The following is a 21,420-nucleotide window of genomic DNA, read 5'->3' on the forward strand; positions in this document are numbered from 1 at the left end:
CTTAGTTTTAAGGACTTTACGTGTACTTCAAAGGGTTTTGATGATTGTAGTATGTTTCTAGCATCAAAAGGGTTTGTCGAGCATGCGTGAGAGTGTATTCTAAATTTGAATTTTGTACAATTGCTAAGAAATTGGTTAAACCTTGTTTTGGACTAATTGCTAGCAGAAACCTCGTCGGTGTTTCGAAAAGTTTTTGAAGTGATTTTCAGAAAAATCATAATGCAGTTTTAATTAATGATTAATGTACTTTTTTGTTAGATCAAAACTTTTTTGAAAAACTATGCGTATTTGATAAAATGTTCACCTGCTCTAAATGGGCTATACTGATGATTGATGGCAATGTTAAGAGTTTCGGTATTTTAGTGTAAAGCGTTCTATTGTTTAGGTATTGTACCCACGTGATTTAAAACATCGCTTTTTCATAAATAAACACTATTGTCGGCGACGGACTACGCGCGGCGAGCGAAACATAGACCCTCGGACACGGGGGTCTCAAGTAGTGGCAGGCAGAGCCATCCACAGTTAGGCGCGCACCGGTCTCCTTCCTTGAATTGTAAATATTTCGTAACTTTAAGTGTCTTGTTTACTTGTTTTATGTAGTAATATTATGTTTAGATTAAGATAAGATGTTATTATTTAATTATTATGTGCCATGTTTTACTGTGATTTATGTACGTATAAGTGTTATGTTGTTTAAGTTTAATGTGTACCTTAACAATAAGTTAAGATGTCTTATATTTGTAAATAATGTTGGAAAATAAACATATTATATTGGGGTGGTTTTATTTAGTCAATGTTTAGGATACCTAGAACTAAGTCGCCTGCAGCATGCTTTGAAGGGCCTCGCCCCGCTGCTGCTAGTGGTGAAAAGGCGGCTTAGTTACAGGAATAGGCGACCTGCTCTTCACCATGGGACGTGATGAGCAGGGTTAGGGAATCCGGTGAGTACCACCACCCTAGGGTAAAACGCCGAGGGGTGTCAGCGCCAGAGAGCCAGGACACAACCTCGTGACCATGAATGGGTCAAAGGGTGGTTGGTACATACGGATCACAGCCATGTGCTAAGTCTCCAAGGCCAAAGGTTAGGATCACCACTTAGGCTTCCTAGATTAGGTCTAGCCTAGAAAATGGTGATCCTACTAAGAGACTTAGCATAGAAAACTAGGTAGGTTCTTATGGGAATAATATATAACGTAATGTATACGTATTAGAAACTAATTATAATTAAAATTGTTTTTTGATATGGTATCTCGCAGTTCAGCCTAGGAGGCCGTGTACTGCTTAACCGGACTTTTCCCTGTGGATGCCTAGAATTTAAGGCCTCCAGCCAGGGGCGTAAAACAACTTATAAACTAAGCGACTGCGCTAAGGGTACCCCCTGTGGGGTCGGACCTCGGCTTAGGGCGTCGCTGGGGAGGCAGCAAAGGGACAGGCTGGATCATATGATCATTATTATTAAATGGGGAATTTAAAGCTACTGGCTCAGCTCGCGGGCTGGCTCGATGAGCAAGGGTCGGGAGGACAGAGAACGGGACGTCGCGGCGGACCTCGGCGGCGAGGTTTGTACGAACGCGGTTTGTGTTTGTATAGGGTGCTAGTGAGTTTACTACTCTCTTGGAGGACAGTTATCTCATCGTCAGGTTCTAGAAGGGCATGCCTAGGGCGGCGAATCCTACTGATGCGGGAGGGAGTGTAATTACTGGCTGACACGATAAGTGAGTTATCGTGTTTCTCAGCGCGTTCGAAGTACCGTGTGGCGGCACGCTTCATATACTGGCGGATGGTAGGGATTTTTAAGTCGACATGAAGAATCTCATTTCGAACATAATAGGGAGCTCCTGTGATTTTCCGTAAGGCACGGTTTTGAAGGGCTTGCATTCTGTGAAGGCAGCGATGGCTTGCCAGTGCGAACACAGGGCAAGCATATATCATGACGGGGCGTATGCACGATCCGTAGAGGCGTAACTTGGATTTAAGAGATAATTTGCTCTTTGAATTGAGCAAGAAGTGCAATCTGCCGTACACAAAGGCTGCTCTAGAGCGCACCTTACGTATGTGCTCGGCGAATGAGAGGCGCTGGTCTAAGATTACACCTAGATATTTGGCATGCTCCTTCCAAGGAATCGGCCTACCAAACATGGTGACTGACGGGGGCGCGGGAGGAAGCCTACGGCGGGGGCTCGAAAAGAGTATGGCCTGGCTTTTGTCGGGGTGGAGTTCGATTCTCCATAGCCTAGTCCAGACACCTAGGGTGTTGCAATAGGCTTGGAGATGTCTCACTATGGCGGCTGGGCTGCGGCCTGAGCAGTAGATTGCCGTGTCGTCGGCGAATAGGGCTAATTGAACATGCTTGTTCTTAGGAATATCGCTAGTGTATAGCGTGAAGAGGATGGGGGAGAGTACCGAGCCTTGTGGGACGCCAGCTTTATAGGGTGGGCCGAAGAAAGACTGCCGTCTATGCGATAGCGAAAGGTGCGATTCGACAAAAGTCTCGTAAGATGACGACGAGACGGTCTGGGACACCGAGTTGGTAAAGCTTGTAAATCAAGCCTTTGTGCCAGACTTTGTCGAATGCCTTTGCTATGTCGAAGAGAATCGTGCCGGTGAGTTGGCCACGTTGGAATCCGTGGCTCACACCTTCCACGATGCGGTGGACTTGTTGGACACAAGAGTGATGGGTTCGAAAACCAAACTGTTCTAATGGAATAAGACTCTTTGCTTCGACGTAATCTTTGAGACGCTTATAGATAAGTATCTCGTAGATCTTGCCGAACACATTGAGTAAACTGATAGGGCGATAGCTGGACGGGTCTGATTTTGGTTTACCGGGTTTGGGAATACCGATTACGGTTGCCTCTTTCCATGCCTGTGGGAACAGGTTATGGGTCATGGCGCAATTGAAGATCGCGGTCATGAGCATTACGAGGGAAGCGGGTAGGATTTTGAACACTTTATTGGTTATTCTATCTGGGCCCGGAGCTTTACGGGGTTTGAGACGTTTGATGATCTCTGCCACTTCGTCTGGAGTGACGGGTGGCAAGGGATCGTCGGGGTCTTCTTGCGGTGGTAGGGAGGATCTGCGCTCGACCTCGGCTTCGACCTTTAGTAGGTGAGCCGGGTCGACCGGTTGGGTACTAGGCGAGCATTGAGCCTCGAGGCTGTCGGCCAGACATTCCGCTTTTCATCGTCCTCGAAGGCGATGGAATTGTCGGGGCGTTTGATCGGCGGGGTGGAAGCTACTTCATCGGATTTGAGTTTCCTTTGAAGCTGCCAGAAGGCTTGATGAGTCGGCTCGAGTTCGCTCAGCGTCTTGTCCCAGCGCGTTTCACGCATCTCAGCAAGGCGTTCCTTTACAGCACGCTGTAAGTTACGCATGTGAGACTTGTTAGCGTCGCAGGGAAAAGTACTGTAGGCACGGACAGCCGCGTTCTTCTCGGTCACCAGAGCACGCACGTCATCCGGGAGCTTGAAGCGATGAAAGCTCGTCGCTTCAACTCTACGTGAACACTTGTCCACGGTGGATTGTACGTGCTCGGTGAACGAGCCGATCGCGCCCGTCATGTCAGCGACTGAGTTGATTTCATCGGGAATTGATTCTAACTGGGCGGAGGAGGATTTCAAGCTTTCGCTTAGCATTCTCCAGTCCGTGACAATCTGGGTGGGAGGAGGGCGATCCGGGTCGAGTGGGCCTGAGCGCGAGGCTAGTTCCACAAGAACCGGTCTGTGGTCGGAGGTGAGCTCGTGTAGTACCTCGATCGAATGTAAACGTAAGTTTACGTTCTTGAGGAGCGCTACATCGAGAACGTCGGGAAGGTGGTCGACTATAATAGGAAAGTGAGTGGGATGCATCGGAGCGATGACATCGAAGTTGAGGGATTCACACTGATTGAATAGCAACCTGCCTCTTGGAGAAGTAGTGTTGCTATTCCAGGCGGGATGTTTGGCGTTTAGATCGCCTGCTATTATTACAGAGTCGCTCAGGCCTAGTAAGGCTCTGAGATCGTTCGTGAAAAGGATCGGGTCGTAGGACTGAAAGGATGAGGACATGGGAGGGCAGTAGGCCGATACGAGAGTGATCGACTGGTGCTGGGACATGGCTAGTCGACAGATCGAGGCTTCAATGCAGCTTAAGTCGGGGGGAGTGATCTCTACACAATGTAGCGATCTTTTATAATAGATAAGCGTGCCGCCTTTGTGGCGTGTGATCCTGTCATTTCTAATTAACTTATAGTTGGCTATATTAGGGCCGCGTACACGCGGCTTTAGGAAGGTCTCTTGTACGAGAAGAATGTCTATCTTATGGGATTGTAGGAAGGCGGAAATCTCGTCGCGTTGGCCGAGAATACCGTTGGCATTATAATAGCCAAGCCTAAGGGAATGGGGTTTAATTTTGGATGTATTATCCATTTCTATTTCCTAAAGTGAGGCAGGTTTTGAACTGCCTGGGCGACGTCTGAATACTCCTGCATAACGGAGTAGAGTTTGATAAGGTCGCCATTGCTGGCGACTATCTCCCTCGAAAGTTGTTGAGCTCTGTCGCTCGTAAATACACTGAACGTGCTCAGTATAACGTTCATAGAACTGAGCGCTGATACTGGGCTAGAAGAAGGCGCGATCGCTTGCGCTTGCGGGCTTGGCGGCTATAGGAGCCGCGGAGGGCGCGGAGGGCGCGGAGGGAAGGACGGGAGGGACGCGAGGTAAGCTCGCGGGCGCCGCGGCGGAATTATTCACCGGGGCGGGAGTTGGCTGGGGCTGAGTTGGCCTCGGGGTCGGAAAGGCTCTCTGATGGTTGAGAGGGTTCCATGGGGAGGGCCGTTGTGGGCTGAGACGCTCGGGAAGTTGAGCGGTAGGTAGCCTCGCTGATGGGCTTTCCCTTAGCTGGCGGGCGTTTGCACGCTTGGCCAGCTTGGGAGACGTTTTTGGGGCCTTTGGGCAGCCGCGGTAGTTGGCGGGATGACCTGAGGCGCCGCAGAGTACACAGCTCGGAGGCTCGGTGCACAGAGTGCGGTCCTTGGGTCGCGGGCAGTCGGAGGTGCCGTGTTGGCCTAGGCATTTCACGCACCTAGGCTGGGCGAAACAGTTGCGCTGTGAGTGACCCCACAGTTGGCAACGGTGGCATTGGGATACAATGCCAGATCTATTTGGCTTCTCGATTGAGATGCCGGTTAAATTACACACCGATTTGATGTTAAAAATCGGGTGGATTTTAGAGGGACACGGCTCGCATACTACGAGCACCATGTCGAAGGCGTGGCCGCTGCGGGCGCGGTGCATCCTATGAACTTGCGTCGCAGGGATGTTTTGTGACTTAAGGTCACTTAAAATGTCATCCGAAGGGATTTCCTTCGGAATACGGGTAATGACGACCCGGAGAGGTTTTTCCTCGGGGAGGGAGTATGTGTGGAACGAAATGTTCCTCGCTCTTAGCGATTTAGTTATCTCCCTATAGTCGTCTGACGTAGGGAGGACGATTTTTATACCGTTGCCGGTATTGGAGGCCGATCTGTAGTTGATCTTACGATCAACACACAGCTTGGACACTTCGGTCCATTTTGCCTTGTCCTGTAAGTATACAGGCGGCGGAGGTTTGTTTTTTGGTGCGCTTTTGGGCTTAGCGGCACCTTGGGAGGAAGCGACCTGCGAGGTCGAGGGTGACGGGGCGGGGGATGCTGTAGACACAGCGGGCGGGCTAGGGAGAGGAGATGCGGCAAGGGCGATGGTCTTGCGCGCCTTGTCATTATTGTTGTTCTTTTTCCTCTTACCTCCCTGTACGACGGTGAAGTCGTCATCGGAGGAAGAGGAGTCGGAGGGCTCGGCGGGTTGAGCATCCTCTGGGACGGGTGAGGCAGAGCGGGAGGACGAGGTGTCCATGCATTCGGCGTCGACGTTTGACGCAGGTGCACTCGCCTGAGTAATTTCCATTGTCTGTGAGACAATGGGATTAGGTACAATGGTCGAGTGCAGCTGGGCATCGACCATTGTATTGGGGATTACCGTTTCCGCTAATGCGGTGGTTTTCCCCGAAGAGACAATTATAGGCTCAACAATGGGGCGCGACACAGCTGCGCCGGCCTCCTTTGTTGAGCCGTTGTCGGTAATAACACAATAGCGCGCTAGGCGCGGGTCCTTGATATCAAGGTTATTTATCAAGTCGCCATATTTGGCGACAATGTCTTGGTCCTTGAGGAGGACCTCGAAAAAGAATTTAATAACTTCGGTAGTCATTTTCCCGTGAGGGAAGAGGGCTACCGAGCTAAAAGAGGTGGGGGCCTAATTATAAAAGCCTAACAACCTATCTCCTATCTCCCCGGGTGGATGGGCCCAGGGATGTGTAACCCTCCCTGCCGGGTATAGGCAGGGAGGTGAGTACCTATTGGTGAGCCCTAAGCTTGTAAACCGTTCGCCAGTCTTATTGTGCGAACGGGCCCTAGCCAGTCTAGTGCGAAGGGTATAGAGATACCCAACCGACACCAGGTGTGTAGCTGTGAAAGCAAACCAGATGCAAGGCACGACTAGGAGATCCCCCAAGGCCGAAATCCGAGCTCCCGTCCAATTGACTGCCTTGCCCTGAAGGGGTTCGGCGGGTGTGATTGGGTCAACACCCTCTCGGCTTCGTTGGCACCGTATGGTTTCAACCGAGAACCACGAAACTGTGGCTTTTACCCAGAAGGGGTCAACTGAATTTACTTGACACAAACGTTTTAGAAACAGGATAATCGTCCGCCGCTTTGAAAAAAGCAGCTTTAGATTGATATATTTGTAGTCGGCAGAGCGACTACGGTGAGCATTACGTCGGGCGTAACAAAGACAAAAGTCGTAAACGGGCGAGCGCAGAGCGACACGTCCGTACACGACGAGAGTCAGAAGTGGAGTCCAATTAAAATTGGAATTGTAACTAGAATAAATACATTGTAATATAAGAATTTACCTATGTATGACAAATAAAACCGCCCACAACCGAGCGCTAGTGTTGTTTCAACGCGGGCCCACGACCCGCTCAATAAAAGGCGGGCCGCGGCGCCCACACAGTCAGTCATCATCGAGCCTCCGTTGAAGCAACACGACCAGTAGGATTCGCCGCCCTAGGCATGCCCTTCTAGAACCTGACGATGAGATAACTGTCCTCCAAGAGAGTAGTAAACTCACTAGCACCCTATACAAACACAAACCGCGTTCGTACAAACCTCGCAGCCGAGGTCCGCCGCGACGTCCCGTTCTCTGTCCTCCCGACCCTTGCTCATCGAGCCAGCCCGCGAGCTGAGCCAGTAGCTTTAAATTCCCCATTTAATAATAATGATCATATGATCCAGCCTGTCCCTTTGCTGCCTCCCCAGCGACGCCCTAAGCCGAGGTCCGACCCCACAGGGGGTACCCTTAGCGCAGTCGCTTAGTTTATAAGTTGTTTTACGCCCCTGGCTGGAGGCCTTAAATTCTAGGCATCCACAGGGAAAAGTCCGGTTAAGCAGTACACGGCCTCCTAGGCTGAACTGCGAGATGCCATACCAAAACACGACGCGTCCGGACTGTTGGAACCAAGAAATGCTCGTGTTTTATTCCTGAAATCCTGAACCAAGGAAGGCGTATCTGTGTGACTTCGTGTCAAGTTCTTCAGCGCACAGGCAGGGTGCGTAACCGGCGTTTTAACATCTTCTTCGCGTCGCATCAACTGGGGAGACTGTCCCCGCCGCCGACTACTATCTTCGGGAGGCGATAACAACTATTTAGAAGAGTATCAGTACTTTGAGCTGCGACAAAACCAATTTAAAGTAAGCAGTGCCGATCACAACTCGTCTCCTATCAGACTTTGACATTTTTAAAAGTCTTGAAATTCTACAAAATACAGAAAATAGTCCATAGACTGTGAGCACGAGGTCTTAAGGTCTCTTAATCACTGATTTTTAAACAACCTCGTCTCTTGGGAAACTCCGTAGACCTCTGAAGATCTATGACTCTGAGCGTTCAAATAGCGAGTTTCCATCTCACGGACATTTTATTAAATAGACTTGCCTACAATGAGATTTTCTAGCATCTACAGCACTTTCTTGCTTAAATCATAACAATAATTGGCTATCTGCTCATTTCTTAAGAACCATGCGTTTGGCCAATAATTTTGAATTCTTGACTCCCTTTCAGCTAAATCGTCGTTTAGTAACCCGATACCTATGGAGTTATCGAGAGCTTCAACGCGACAATAATTTGACTTTTTAGATAGCTTTGACCCTCCTCATCATTTTTCATGTGGTTAATTTTAACATTTATCACAAAATTTGGTATTTTTTAAATGTCAAAGTTCGATAGAAGACGATTTCTGATCGGCACTGCTTAATTTAAATTGGTTTTGTCGCAGCCAAAGGTACTGATACTCTTCTAAATAGTGTTTATTTATGAAAAAGCGATGTTTTAAATCACGTGGGTACAATACCTAAACAATAGAACGCTTTACACTAAAATACCGAAACTCTTAACATTGCCATCAATCATCAGTATAGCCCATTTAGAGCAGGTGAACATTTTATCAAATAAGCATAGTTTTTTAAAAATGTTTTGATCTAACAAAAAAGTACATTAATCATTAATTAAAACTGCATTTTCATTTTTCTGAAAATCACTTCCAAAACTTTTCAAAACACCGACGAACTTTCTGCCAGCAATTAGTCCAAAACAAGGTTTAACCAATTTCTTAGCAATTGTACAAAATTCAAATTTAGAATACACTCTCACGCATGCTCTGCTAACTCTTTTGATGCTAGAAACATACTACAATCATTAAAACCCTTTGAAATACACGTAAAGTGCTTAAAACTAAGATTTCGCATAGGTGCCCGTTTTTTTTGCAAAAGAGTGTATTTGAACTAAACTGTATTTCATATTTTCTGCAACTGTTTCCACTGAACTCTATTTCAAATAGGTACAAAATGTTTTAGAATTATATCAATTGCAATACTATTTTATGTAGGTAAGCATTTGCTTGAACCAGTTGAAATAACTTCTGCACTAATAATGCACATAGTAGGTAAAATTGTTCATAATTTTATTGCAGTTTTAGGTAAGTATAAAAGCGCAATGTACAAGACGTTTTTATAACGAAATGTTATTTCAGAAAAACAGCTTTATTTATTTTATTGGCTACATAGATCCTTTATATTGTTGTAAAGATAACAATAACTAAAGGTATAGATTGTTATGAAAATTTATATCGTTTCGCAGGAGGCTTTTACAAACTATTCAACTTAGCAAAAATTTGTATATTTTTGTAAACTGAATAAAGGACGATGGGCGTTTTGGTACCCTGTCCAACAGTGTTGATTCTAGTACCATTGCGTAGGTCTTGGCAAGGCGAAAAATGTTTACTATGACGACTAGTCCCAAATCCTTGTCCATTTCGCGTGACATCGACTAATAGAATGTGTAATGTTCATAAATCGTCAACGTAGATGTAGTTCTTAAATCCAACTGCTTTGAATAAAAACTGATAAAGTAACAAAAAAACAGGAATTTGGCTTTCTTAAAATGTTTTCCTGCCGACTGCTTTAAAAAAAGACAGCAATCCTTTGCAGTTCACGCAGAACTAGCTGATGTATTTGATGAAAGTCTTTCAGTATTTACAATCAATTAAGGTTGAAAAGTCAGGAGACGATGTTAACATAGTACATATTACGACTTAATCTTGCTCCTCAAGAGGTGCTGAGATAATGATGAATTTCTTCTTAAAAAAAGATGAATAGAAATGTTTTGAACTTTTGTCAAATCGGATGACGATTGTGTTTCCGTAGTATGACTCTATAGACTATTACAACTTTTAGATTATAATAGAGTGTATCTCAAACAATGTAAGATGTCTGTTATCCGAGTTTAAAATTATTACACTGACGACATAAGCCTCTTAATGAATTTGCATATATGGATGACATACTTGTTTCTATGTCGATTCAATTTTTATCGTTCCTCGGATCGGACAGCTAATTGAGGCAAGCCCCATAGTTTTTATTATTCTACACGTAAATACCTTTCTAATGATATATCATACGTTACTGTTGAAGCGGGTACCAAATCCCATACAAAGTGCCCATTGTCCTTTAATTAAACTATTTGGTATCAATTACTAGGGAAGATGATTTAAAAATACGTATAAAACCAATCACAATTTAAAAGGTACTCAAACACAATAGCGTAAACAGATTTCATTGTTACTGCCCCTTATAATAATAAAGTAGATACCCAATAAAGCGCTGAAAGCGATAAATTTTACTAAGGAAAAAGACAAAAGCGAACACTCGGAGCTGAAAATCGATCTCATGTAAGAACGAAAGATGCTTCGCCTGAATGAAATATGAGACTCGGAAAGCCTTTTAAAATATTTCCTAAGCATTGTTTTGTTTGAAACAAAACCTTTTTGATACAATTAACATGTAATTTTACTCTCTGAAAGCTTGAAGGGTGATGTTTCTTCTTCCTAGATATTGAATAAAATTATGACTGAACTATTATCGGGTTTCTTTTTGAAGACAAAAGATGTCTTCAAAGGAAATTGTGACGGTATTTTCACCTGCCATTTTTTGTCGCGAAAGACTTTCTTTGCGAAGAATATTAACATAACTTTTAAGTTATATTGCTAAAACCTTTTGATGCATTTAACATGCAGCAAAAATTAAGAAAAAAATTGATATTAGAAATACGAATACAATCTTGTCTGTGTTTTTATATTCGATTTTGTTGATTAAAGTTTCAAAATAATAAACCAACTTTTCTTGAAGCTACTTAAACTAGTAAGTATTTAGTTAAATAAATTAAACTTTAAGTAGTGTCAGCATTATGCAAAAACTTTCGTCACGTCAGCGTTGCATTCAGCATTATGTCAGACGTTATTTAGAAAACTTTGACACTTTTGTTTTATAGTCTTACAAACCCCAGCAATTATTAAGTATGTAGCTCACACGAGACGAAGAACATTTTTTTTTGTTTTTTAACGAGACAATTCTAGACATAACTGTAGGTAAGAAAAAGTCTGCACGTACAACTTCTCGCCCACATCAGACTTTTTGTAGGACAGATAATCGGGCCTGTTTTTGTAGGGCATTCTAACAAGGCTTTTTTTTTGACCGGCTTTATATGTGCGTGTCCGTTGCACTATTGCTATCAGTGTGTACTATTCTCTCCTACAGTAAATCGGTCACCGATAAAAGTTATCGGACGTGAATGCAGCCTAAAGCCATATTTACCCAACAAAGATATAAGTACACTGGAATCTCCTCAACACACAGAGTACATGTTATTGATGTCTCCATCAATCACTAGCATCTACGAGCCACATCTAGACGAGGGTAGCCAGCGCTTAGGCGACAAATTGTCCCATCTGAGTATAACACGTTTATTTATAAAACACGGTAGCCGTTCCATCTTATTGTACTTTAGTTCTGTAATCGATCTCTAAACTAACAGAGGCTGAGAAGACATGAAGTAGTAGTTTCCTTAATGTGTCTAAAATACTGCATTTACTTCAAAAACTAGTGGATGCTCATTAACAATATTTTTTATAATATGGTATGCTCTTTAACAGTAAATACGGTAGCGAATATTCTAAACAGTTCACGATATATTGATATTTCAATATTCGAGCGACGTCGATTTGAGATTCCACATAATCTATTTAATTATTCATACGAATATATTCGTCAGGTTTTGATTTAATTAGAGTTATAAACCTGTCTATGATTACACGATAAAAAATGTGTAATTATGTATACTTTTTTCACGATTAATTGCAATACCTACATTAACCCGCATTGAGCAAGCGTGGTGATTACGCTCAATCCATCTCCGTGTTTGAGGAGGCCTGTGCCCAGCAGTGCGACGATAAAAAGGCTGTAAACTTATACAAATAAACAAAGTTTTACACCCAAACGCTGAAACAAGCCCACTTTCCTCTTTTGAATTTCAATTGACGTTTCCCCAGTTTATTTGTTCATCTCCCGCTCCTAGGAATGCATCGATTCGCTTGTCACCCCAACCGAATGATTCGCTGAATAATAGTCATGTTAAAGGTTCGTGACGTCGGTGATGGATTGTATTTGTATTTTTGCTGTTGCAACATTGTTCGTGTTGTTAGCGTTTAAGTGGAATGTTTGAAAGTTTATTGTATTGTTTTCTTTGGAAAGAAAGCACTTGAAGTTAAAAATACATAATTAGACAACGCGAAAGTATGTAGGCTAGATTATGTTGATTTAAAGTCAAAACATAGTATATCTTAAATTATATTATCTAAACAGCTTCGTTAAAATTTACAAAACTGCTTTTGGACATGAGATCTTCCAGTCTGGACATAACATAACATAACATAATGTCTGGACACATTTTCACACACGGTCGGTTAGCCCCATGGTAAGTTATTAATTAACTTGTGTTATGGGTGCTAACATAACTGATAAACTACATATAGCTACATATATACATATAGATAAATACATATAGTAACACCCAGACCACGGCCAACAAACATGCTCATCACACAAATGTCGACCGAACCGGGAATCGAACCCGGGACGTCAGGTTCGGCAGTCCGGCATGGTGACTATTGTGCCATCGAGGTCGTCAAACCAGTACCTTAATAATTTCTCTAACAAAGACAAATTGTCTACATATCAACCTTAGAATAGAGATGACATTATCGGGTCACAGGCACATGCTAGATTAACCTCTAATACCCGTCAAAAGGCCATAGTTTAGATAACAAAGACAAAGGAAGCAAATATCGACCTTAACACAAAATTAGGCTGAAAACACAAAGCGTCGAACTGTCACAAACTTAAGACGGATATTATGTTACATTCTATAAAAACAGTTACTTCAGAAACACAGATTGCAGTAATCCTTTGACGACCACGATAAAGGTTTGCTACCTACGATCATCCCAGCCATGCCAACAAAGAATAAAAGTTCTTTTCATTGAAATAAGGTTAACTATGTGCAATTTTCAACAGCTCATTTCAGTATAGCTAATATTGAACAAAATATACTAAAGTCCTTCAAATAGGTTATATTATAAACTAGTAAAGTAGGCTTAATGATGCTCGAAGCTCGAACAGGCTTCCAATATTGTCTGAAAATAAAAACAAAATACAAAGCACTTATCCTGCTCTCATCCCTGGATGTATTATCTACGAGAAATGAGTTGCCTGCTGAGTTTAGAACGACTTTATTACTTGCGAAAATTGATATTAAGGATATTTCTTTGTTAGTTGGGAATTAGGACTACGAAATATACCTAAGTATCACACATTTATGTCGGGTAGAGGCCAATTATAGGCCCCGCAGATTGTCGACTTTTAGTCGGCTGTTTATTTGATCGGACCCTTGATCATTTTAAAGATGTATGGTAGTACGATGAGTGACATTCACGACACGCCAGCTGACTAATAAACTATAGGCCTTATCCGGATTGTTGGTCGAGGGTCTGCAATTTACGCCTCTTCACGAAGCTTCATAACGTCGAAGAACGCTTAATGGAAAGCACGTTTCACCGATTTTCTTTTTTTACAGTTATAAATTTATTACGTCGTCACAACATTTCTAGCCTTTTTTTAACTAAAAGAAAACAATAACACAGAGCTTTTAAAAACTCTCTAAAGAATCGATTACACAAACTTCATTTTACAAATCTCGTTCCCATCACTTCTCGAGTGAGAATCAAATAAAAGAGCAATATTAGATATCGGAAATCTGAGTTAAGTGCGTGTAGAGCATTAGACGGCCAATCCAATTTATGTTGGGTAGCGTGAACCAATATTAGGGAACCTTTCGACAGCGCCGATTGGCTGTACTTAGTGCCTTTTGTAGTTGAAAATTAGGTTGTTAAAGGACTGTTAATGTAACTTTTATTATGTTTTATTTTGCATGAAACTAGGCTGCAATCTTCTCCTAATCGACAGAGTACACAGGCTTTACTCATCCTCTTGCCCGAATACCAATTTTATTTGGGGTCAGCGCAGCATATTTTCTTTTTCCATGTTCTTATCTTATCTTGGTTACCTCACAAGAAACATTATTTTCAGCCATGTCGACGTATCTTACTGACAGTCAAATATCTAAATCTCGAGTGGTGGGCCACATTTTTGCCCCACGATACCTAAACCCAAAGATCTGCGTGCTAACCCAAAACCGAAAAAATCCCAAAGGGCATAAATCGAAATTCCCTTTCTACGTCAGCAAATAATTCCTTACAACGAGTACCGTAATAATTAACCCCGGCCACTCCAACACATAAAATGTAACGTATAACGTACTAGCTTCCGTTTGCGGTTTTATCCGCTTCCTGTCGGAACTACTCCTCGCACCAGGATAAAAGTAGCCTCTGTGTTATTTTGATTTATGTATACTACTTTTTTAAGTTATATAAGTTTGCTTTTAATTTCAGTGAGAGATATCCTATTATTTGAGGAAGGCTACTTTCTGTCCAGGTACTACACATTGTAGATGATAACGTTTGCCAAAGCTAGAAAGCAACGTTTCGGCCAAGTTTCATCAATAAGATTGAGGAACAAGCAATCAAACTTTCTCACATTTACAGCCTTACTTATAAAAATCTCTAATCACCTTCTAAGCGACATTTTAACTAATCACTACTTAAGACTTTGATTAAATGTTAGTTAAGACATGCTTAAGCAAAGTTTATAAGTAAGAATTTTCTTAAACAGCCCTTAAGTATTACTTATTATTTAATTCACGTTTATAAGTAAGGCTTTTATAGTTATTATTTTTTATTTCTGGTCATTAATTCTGTTTTCTCTTTGTCCACAGATTACGCTATCTCCTAAGACAATTGAATAGGGGTGAAATATCAGCTGAAACTTTACAAAAAAATCTACAATATGCTGCGAAAGTCCTCGAAGCTGTGTACATTGATGAAACCAAGTATGTATCTTAGTTAGTTATGTATTTTTGTAGTTATTGGTCGAGGGTGATGTTGAGAAATACTGCGTTGTGTTTTGTTATTGTAAGTTCCATTGATGGAAGTCGGTTTGTGATGAAAGGCAACTTGCAATTATATCAGTTATCATTCGTAATAAAATGAAGAATACCTGTTATGATGGCTATCAAATTATATTGATACATTATTTTGTATTGAAAAGTTTTTTACTGTTAACTTGCAGCAGAAGACTTGCGCCTTCTGTCGATTCATCGGGCGATCCGTCTGATCCTTTGTAAATAATCCTACGTAAAAATGTAGAATAGAGAAGTAAAATAATATTTACCAAAGTAGAAAACATCTTTCTACTTTATTCTGTAGAAATTGATTTAATAGTAGGTAATTAATAATTCAACCAAATAAAAGTCTATCATTGCAAGTTCCTCCAAAATCGTAGTATTTCTCAACAAACAAATGGTACAGTCGGACACAAACTCATGACCTCTATGTTTCAGATGTATAGCAGTTTATATTACGTCGTGTTCATAATTCATGACAGAGCAGGATTCTTTCTGTGTTACGGAACCTTTTGCTTTGAATTTTTTGTCACCCTGTATATCGACTTTTTTTGTATCGGAGTGTTTTCGTTTTTTTTTTTCGAAAATGCACTTTTTAAACATTTTTGAAAACATATTTTTTTGACTTTTAAAGCAATGGCTAATCAAGTCTTTTAACAAATTTGTATTGAACATACATAACAATGACCATTTACTAGGATACGTGCAAGTTTGATACTAGCTAGTGACGTATGATCAGTTTTATCGAAATCGATAAGAATACTACACTTAGGAGCAGTAAATTCGGGTCAGTTACAAAAATAACTTACACACCGACCTACATTAGGTTCTCACAGTCGAAAACTAGTGAGAAGCCTTATACTCTGTGAGAACCAGTCAGCTGTCTTTCTTCAAGAGCGTAAGTACTTCTTACGCTTTATTTTCAAAGCTTCCTTTATGCAAAATGTTACTAGTTTGTGCACTGTGCTTCTTGGTATTAAAATTTTAAAGGGAAGATAGAACTATGTATTCTATTAAATGAAAGGTTAAAGAGTATCTATGGAGTCTCTTGTCGGTCCTTGACACTCCATGGGACCGTGCAACGTCTCGAAAGAGGCTTTATAACCCTACTTGTTTTTTCATGAATTTATGACGTTTGAAAATTGATCTTTGTTGCGCAACTACAAGTTTTATATAAGTTCTAGAAGTATGTAAAATATATGACCGGGTCTACTTTCGCATATTGAAATGAATGTCCCTTGCAATATCTAAAGTGGTCTGAGCCAATATCGGAAGCTTATCGAAGACCACTCGCCGACAAATGGGCTATTTATCCGGAAAACGACTTACTGTCACTGTTACCCACGAAGTAAGAAAAAATGAGCGGAGATGCCATAATGGAGGTAGGTCAAGCACCTTCTTCTAGGTCAAACAGGTATGGTGGGTATGACTAAAACAATCAGTTACGAGTGAACTAACGAGGGTTCGGGTTCTTTGAGACATCTGTCAACGATTTTTAATATTACAAAAAATAGTTGCGTCTAAAGAATGCGTACCTATACAGTAACGTTCCTTGACACACCCGCATTTTGGCGCGCTGCTTTCTTAGGAGATTTTGCGTTATGCCACCTCCGCTAGTCATTGTGTTCTCCATGCTGTTACCAGATATAGGATATTTAAAATATGGCGTCATTTTATTCTCAGTGCACTTTTCAAATTGCAATCTCTGTTCTAGAATTTATTTTCAAAGATTTCGGTCGATTGTATGGAAATGGAGTCACGTTTTAGCTGTTTATGTGAGTAGAGTGATTTTATGTATCAATGTATCATTTATATTGGCAATACAATGTTTGCTCTAAAATGTACGTACCTATGTTGACAAGCCGGGATAAACAACATAGATACGATTGTTGTGTTGCTTTCAACCAAATTAAATTGCTTTGTTAAATGTATTGTTAAATGGAGATATAAAAATGTTACTGAATATAAGGATCAAAAGTACGCCACAAGTTTTATTCAATTTTGAAAAAATGCCTGCAGCGAGTTGGCATCCTGCATTTTTAAGTTATTTTTAAGCCGACAAACCATAGTCGTTATTAAACTTAACTTGCTTTGTCCGTTACCGAAAAATCTTACGCATCCCTCCCGCTTTAACACAACAGCCTTTAAAAAAACACCTTCACAAGATACCTGTGTTCGACCTCTTAATAAAGCCGTAAAGGGAGGAGCCAATTAGAGAGCCCTAATCACGGGAACAACCGACTCTAGTTAATTAGGGACACAAAACGGTTTGTTTCAACCCAGTACCCTTGAAATTTTTTGGCGAGTAAGGTCTCGCTGGGTAGAGGCTTTTGAGTTTATGCCTACGAATTTTTGAAGCACAGATAACGAACAAAAGTGCAGTTTTAGATAGTTGTAGTTAAAAAAGAGTTATATGTGTATAAATGTTATACTGTAAATTTTTATTAATTGTTATTTTTTTTTCTGATATCCCAAAATTACACGTAAACTTGTAAAATTGTCGATTTATAACAAAAATGTCACATATTTTTAAATTCAATTGAATATTAATAATGTGAGATTTTCCAATTTCGAATTCATCATAATATTGGCATAGGTTCTGTATGCCTTCGTCATTTCTACACGTTTCTAATATGTTCAAAATTAAATTTTCTTTGCCGAAGGATCTTCGCAAGCATAATAATGAAATATTAAAATAATGATTGCTTTCAGGAGTGCGAGAATATTTGCCCATTTAGCTATACTTAAATATGAGAGAATTTTCGAGATGTGTTAAGCTCAAAATTGTACGTTAAGTTTGCTCAATAAAGTACACAAGGGCTTATATTCATACTTGCATATTTTTTTTTAATGTAGCTACCTCAGTTTTTCATCCGAGTTTTACAAAAAAGTAGTTCCTTTTTCAAAAATAAACTCGTTGCCCACATCTGACGCGATACTAAAACAATAAAAAACCCCCGACCCAAAAAAAGTACGCAATAATTATGACAAAAGGTTAAAAACGCTAAACCCTATAAAAAGCAAAAAATAACTTTTAACACTACGTAAACTAAATTTTGTCGTGTCGGGGGACCGCTCTAATTCATTACTTTAGATACGTGTTTTTTTTTTAAAACGAATGTTGTATTAGGTAGGTATCATTTGATTTATGTAAGTATTTATGAAGGTAAAAAGCGGTCCCCCGACACGTCAAAATTTAGTTTACGTAGTGTTAAAAGTTATTTTTGCTTTTATAGGGTTTAGCGTTTTAACCTTTGTCATAATTATTGCGTACTTTTTGGGTCGGGGGTTTTTTAAAATTTATAATTTAATTTTATTTCATGCTTTTTAAAGGAGCTCCTTAATTTTTCCTTATTTCATTTAATTTATTTTATCTTAAGATGGGGTCGCTATATGCGATTTCGGCCAAAGGAAGCTGTTTAACAATCCTCATGACAAACTGGCTCTGGGAGAATTGCACAGATTGAGAAACAATAAAGATTAACCTTTGGACATTCTAGATTTTCAGCAAAAAAATATAAATCGGTTTATCCGTTTCATTCCGGCCTTCCAGGGTTTCATCCGCCACATTCCATTTCCAGCATCAGGTTCTCGTCAATCAAAAACATGAAGAGAACTCGTCAAGACAAATTCAACGAGCCCAAACTCGATGGGTTTACTAAAAGGCAGTTCAGGGTTACGTCTCCTACCTTCGTGCCCTAACAGCAGACCAGCTCAGTGGTTCCAAAAGACATTAGTGTTTCAAATTTCAGATCCCACATATACTTGCAAGTAAACTGAGCGTGTAACATTCCTATCACATCTAGCAAACGAGCTGATGACCTTGAAGACCTGAACCGATTTCCACCCAACATAGCTAAGAACACTCCCGACTGACATACCTTTTGAACAAAAAAAACCGCATTACAATCGGATCATCCGTTTGGGAGCTACGATGCCACATACACACACACACACACACACACATACACACACACACACACAGACACGTCAAACTTATAACACCCCGTCGTTTTTGCGTCGGGGGTTAAAAATAAAAACAAAAAAGTACAATTAAAACCAGCCAGCATCTGTTACATTCATACGAGTGAGTCCGAATGAAATGTGCTATATACCACGATTTATGTGAAGGCAATATACTGCCATCAAAAGGGTATATAAAGTTATGGTAGTCTATAGAAAATGTATGGCTTTTTGATTGCTGTTGAATTTATTATGTTAGTTACTGTAAGTGATTAGGAAATTGCTGATATGAAGATATGGTGTTATTTTTTAACCAACTTCCTAAAACAGAGAGGGTTCTCTATTGAGATGTTGGTTTTCATGTTAACCAAAACATTCAGTGACATTGGATGATAAACTTCATGCTATATCGGGTGTGTCGTTCATAATCACATTAAATGAAATGCGTTAATATACTGGTTAATATATGTCGATTAACACAAAGATAAAAGAAAAATACGTAAAATTAAAAAAATGTTTTTTTCAAACAAAGTAAATGGAATAAAAATGTGCAAAAATTAGAACACCATATAAAAGTCAGTCATTACAAACAACTGAAATTCTCCCTTGAAAACTGACAGCTGTCAACTGATCAAAACATACGATACTCCTAACTTTATCTCTGCTTTACACATGATGTTGTAAATTATAAAAACGAAAAATGACTCCTGTGGTTAAACCACTGAATGGATTAGGTTATTTTTTTTACAATTCGCCATATAATATCATAAAGTATATGCGATATGATTTAATGTGATTGTGAACGACACACCCGATATAATTTAGTCCTGATTTCCAACCCACGCTAGTTTCATTTGAGACCAATATCCGAAGCAGTCGGGTCTATTCAATCACTCATTTAAGTTTTGAACTGTAACAGTCCATAAACTAAACAAATTGGCCGCCTTAATTAAGCTCGCAGGAAACGTAACAGGTACCAATTTTCAATACAGCCTTTATTAAAAAAGGTTGTTAAACATTTTCCATTACGTACAGTTTGTATAGTCCATTGTGTGAATTGGCCGAAAAAAGGCCGAAACTGATAAAGTTCGTATATTCGACAGAGACTCGTTCCCGCCCTTTCGTGCAATGTACACAGTACACGGTTGTACGGCCAGGTGTAAAATAAAATTCGTTCAGTTTAAAAAAAGAATTGGAACGATTGAATTCAATAATATTGAAGGTTGGTTGGGTCTTTTGGATTGCATTCTAAAATTAAATTGTAAAAATCTATAAGGCATTTGCGTGTTTTATTCATTATTTTATTTTTAGTAGTTATTTTAGAACTGCGAGGTTTTGTTATTTTTCACCGAGAAAGTCAAAATAATACTTTTTTGCGAAATATGGCGTTTCATATCTTTAGTAGCATAGGATTCTTTATTAACGTAACTTCAGACAATTTACCATCTGTGAGTACACAGCAATCATGAAAAAATATCACACAGCACGTTTTTAAAACAAAAAGTAAAAACAATTCTTCATCTTAATCCTTTCCTAAATATACAGAAATTATTCCGTATTATAAGAAGCACAACATCAAAAGTACCAGGGGCTTATAAATCAATAGACATGAAATATGCCTTCACTTTGGAGCCCTGCTCTGCTAACCCCTTCGTATAAATTACCAGCTGCTTTAATAAATAACATGTATATGCCTAGCATTGCTCTTAATCTGAGGGCACGGCAGTGCCCCAGCCAAGACTCGAGCAAAGCGGGCACGGCCGTAATATCTTTTCTCGAAGCGTTTCGCGGCTATTTCAGCCCCCTGTAACTTCCATGTGAACAAAGCTATGAGTTTAGGTTTTCGATGACCAAGAGTAAGTATTAGAACAAGCTCAGTCTCAAAATTACAAGACATTTGAATAAATAGTTTACGAGTTATGAGCGATCAAAGTTACACCATTTTGTCACTGACTCACTCACTGACCGATCATCAAAAGTCTAAGGTACTTCTAGCAAACTTAGAACCTTCAAATTTGGCACCAAGATAGGTTACTAGCTACATATAAAGGGAAAATTATAAAAACCTTAAAACTTAATAAAAAAATAGGAAACAAATTTATATTTGCGGTTTTTCAAGAACATTGTGTATGAATTTTGACTGCATTGATAAGTTTGTTATTTATTTATGTAGGTACAAAATGTTACTATTTGTTTTATTGTTACGTAGTGTGGTATATTGTTATTATGTATTAAATATACATACATATGAATAAAAAAGCTAGGTTAAAATGAAATGAACAATGATAAAATCTTTCATATTATTAATGCAGTGCGATACATACTGCATGCTCGCTCGATAGATGGCGTTGTCCTGGTCTAAATCGCGCTATGGTTTCGTTACATAGCTTAGTATAAGTAGTACTTAAAAAAAATCAAATAATTACATGTGATAGCGCCATCTAGTATCTACCTCTGAAATAAATCTCATTTGTTCTA

The 21,420-nt window shown here is 40.2% G+C and overlaps 1 protein-coding gene across 11 annotated transcripts in view; it reads left to right on the forward strand.

The window, feature by feature from the left end:
* Positions 1 to 21,420, forward strand: part of Pde1c (Phosphodiesterase 1c) — a 455,862-nt gene that overhangs the window by 406,330 nt on the left and 28,112 nt on the right. For all 11 annotated transcript variants that reach the window (XM_049835880.2, XM_049835881.2, XM_049835882.2 and 8 more), the window contains one exon: positions 14,794 to 14,907. In XM_049835880.2, coding sequence (XP_049691837.2) covers positions 14,794 to 14,907 — 114 coding nt within the window. The remainder of the gene's footprint in view (positions 1 to 14,793; positions 14,908 to 21,420) is intronic.

Source organism: Helicoverpa armigera, chromosome 6, assembly GCF_030705265.1.
Source record: "Helicoverpa armigera isolate CAAS_96S chromosome 6, ASM3070526v1, whole genome shotgun sequence".
Taxonomy (NCBI): Eukaryota; Metazoa; Arthropoda; class Insecta; order Lepidoptera; family Noctuidae; genus Helicoverpa; species Helicoverpa armigera.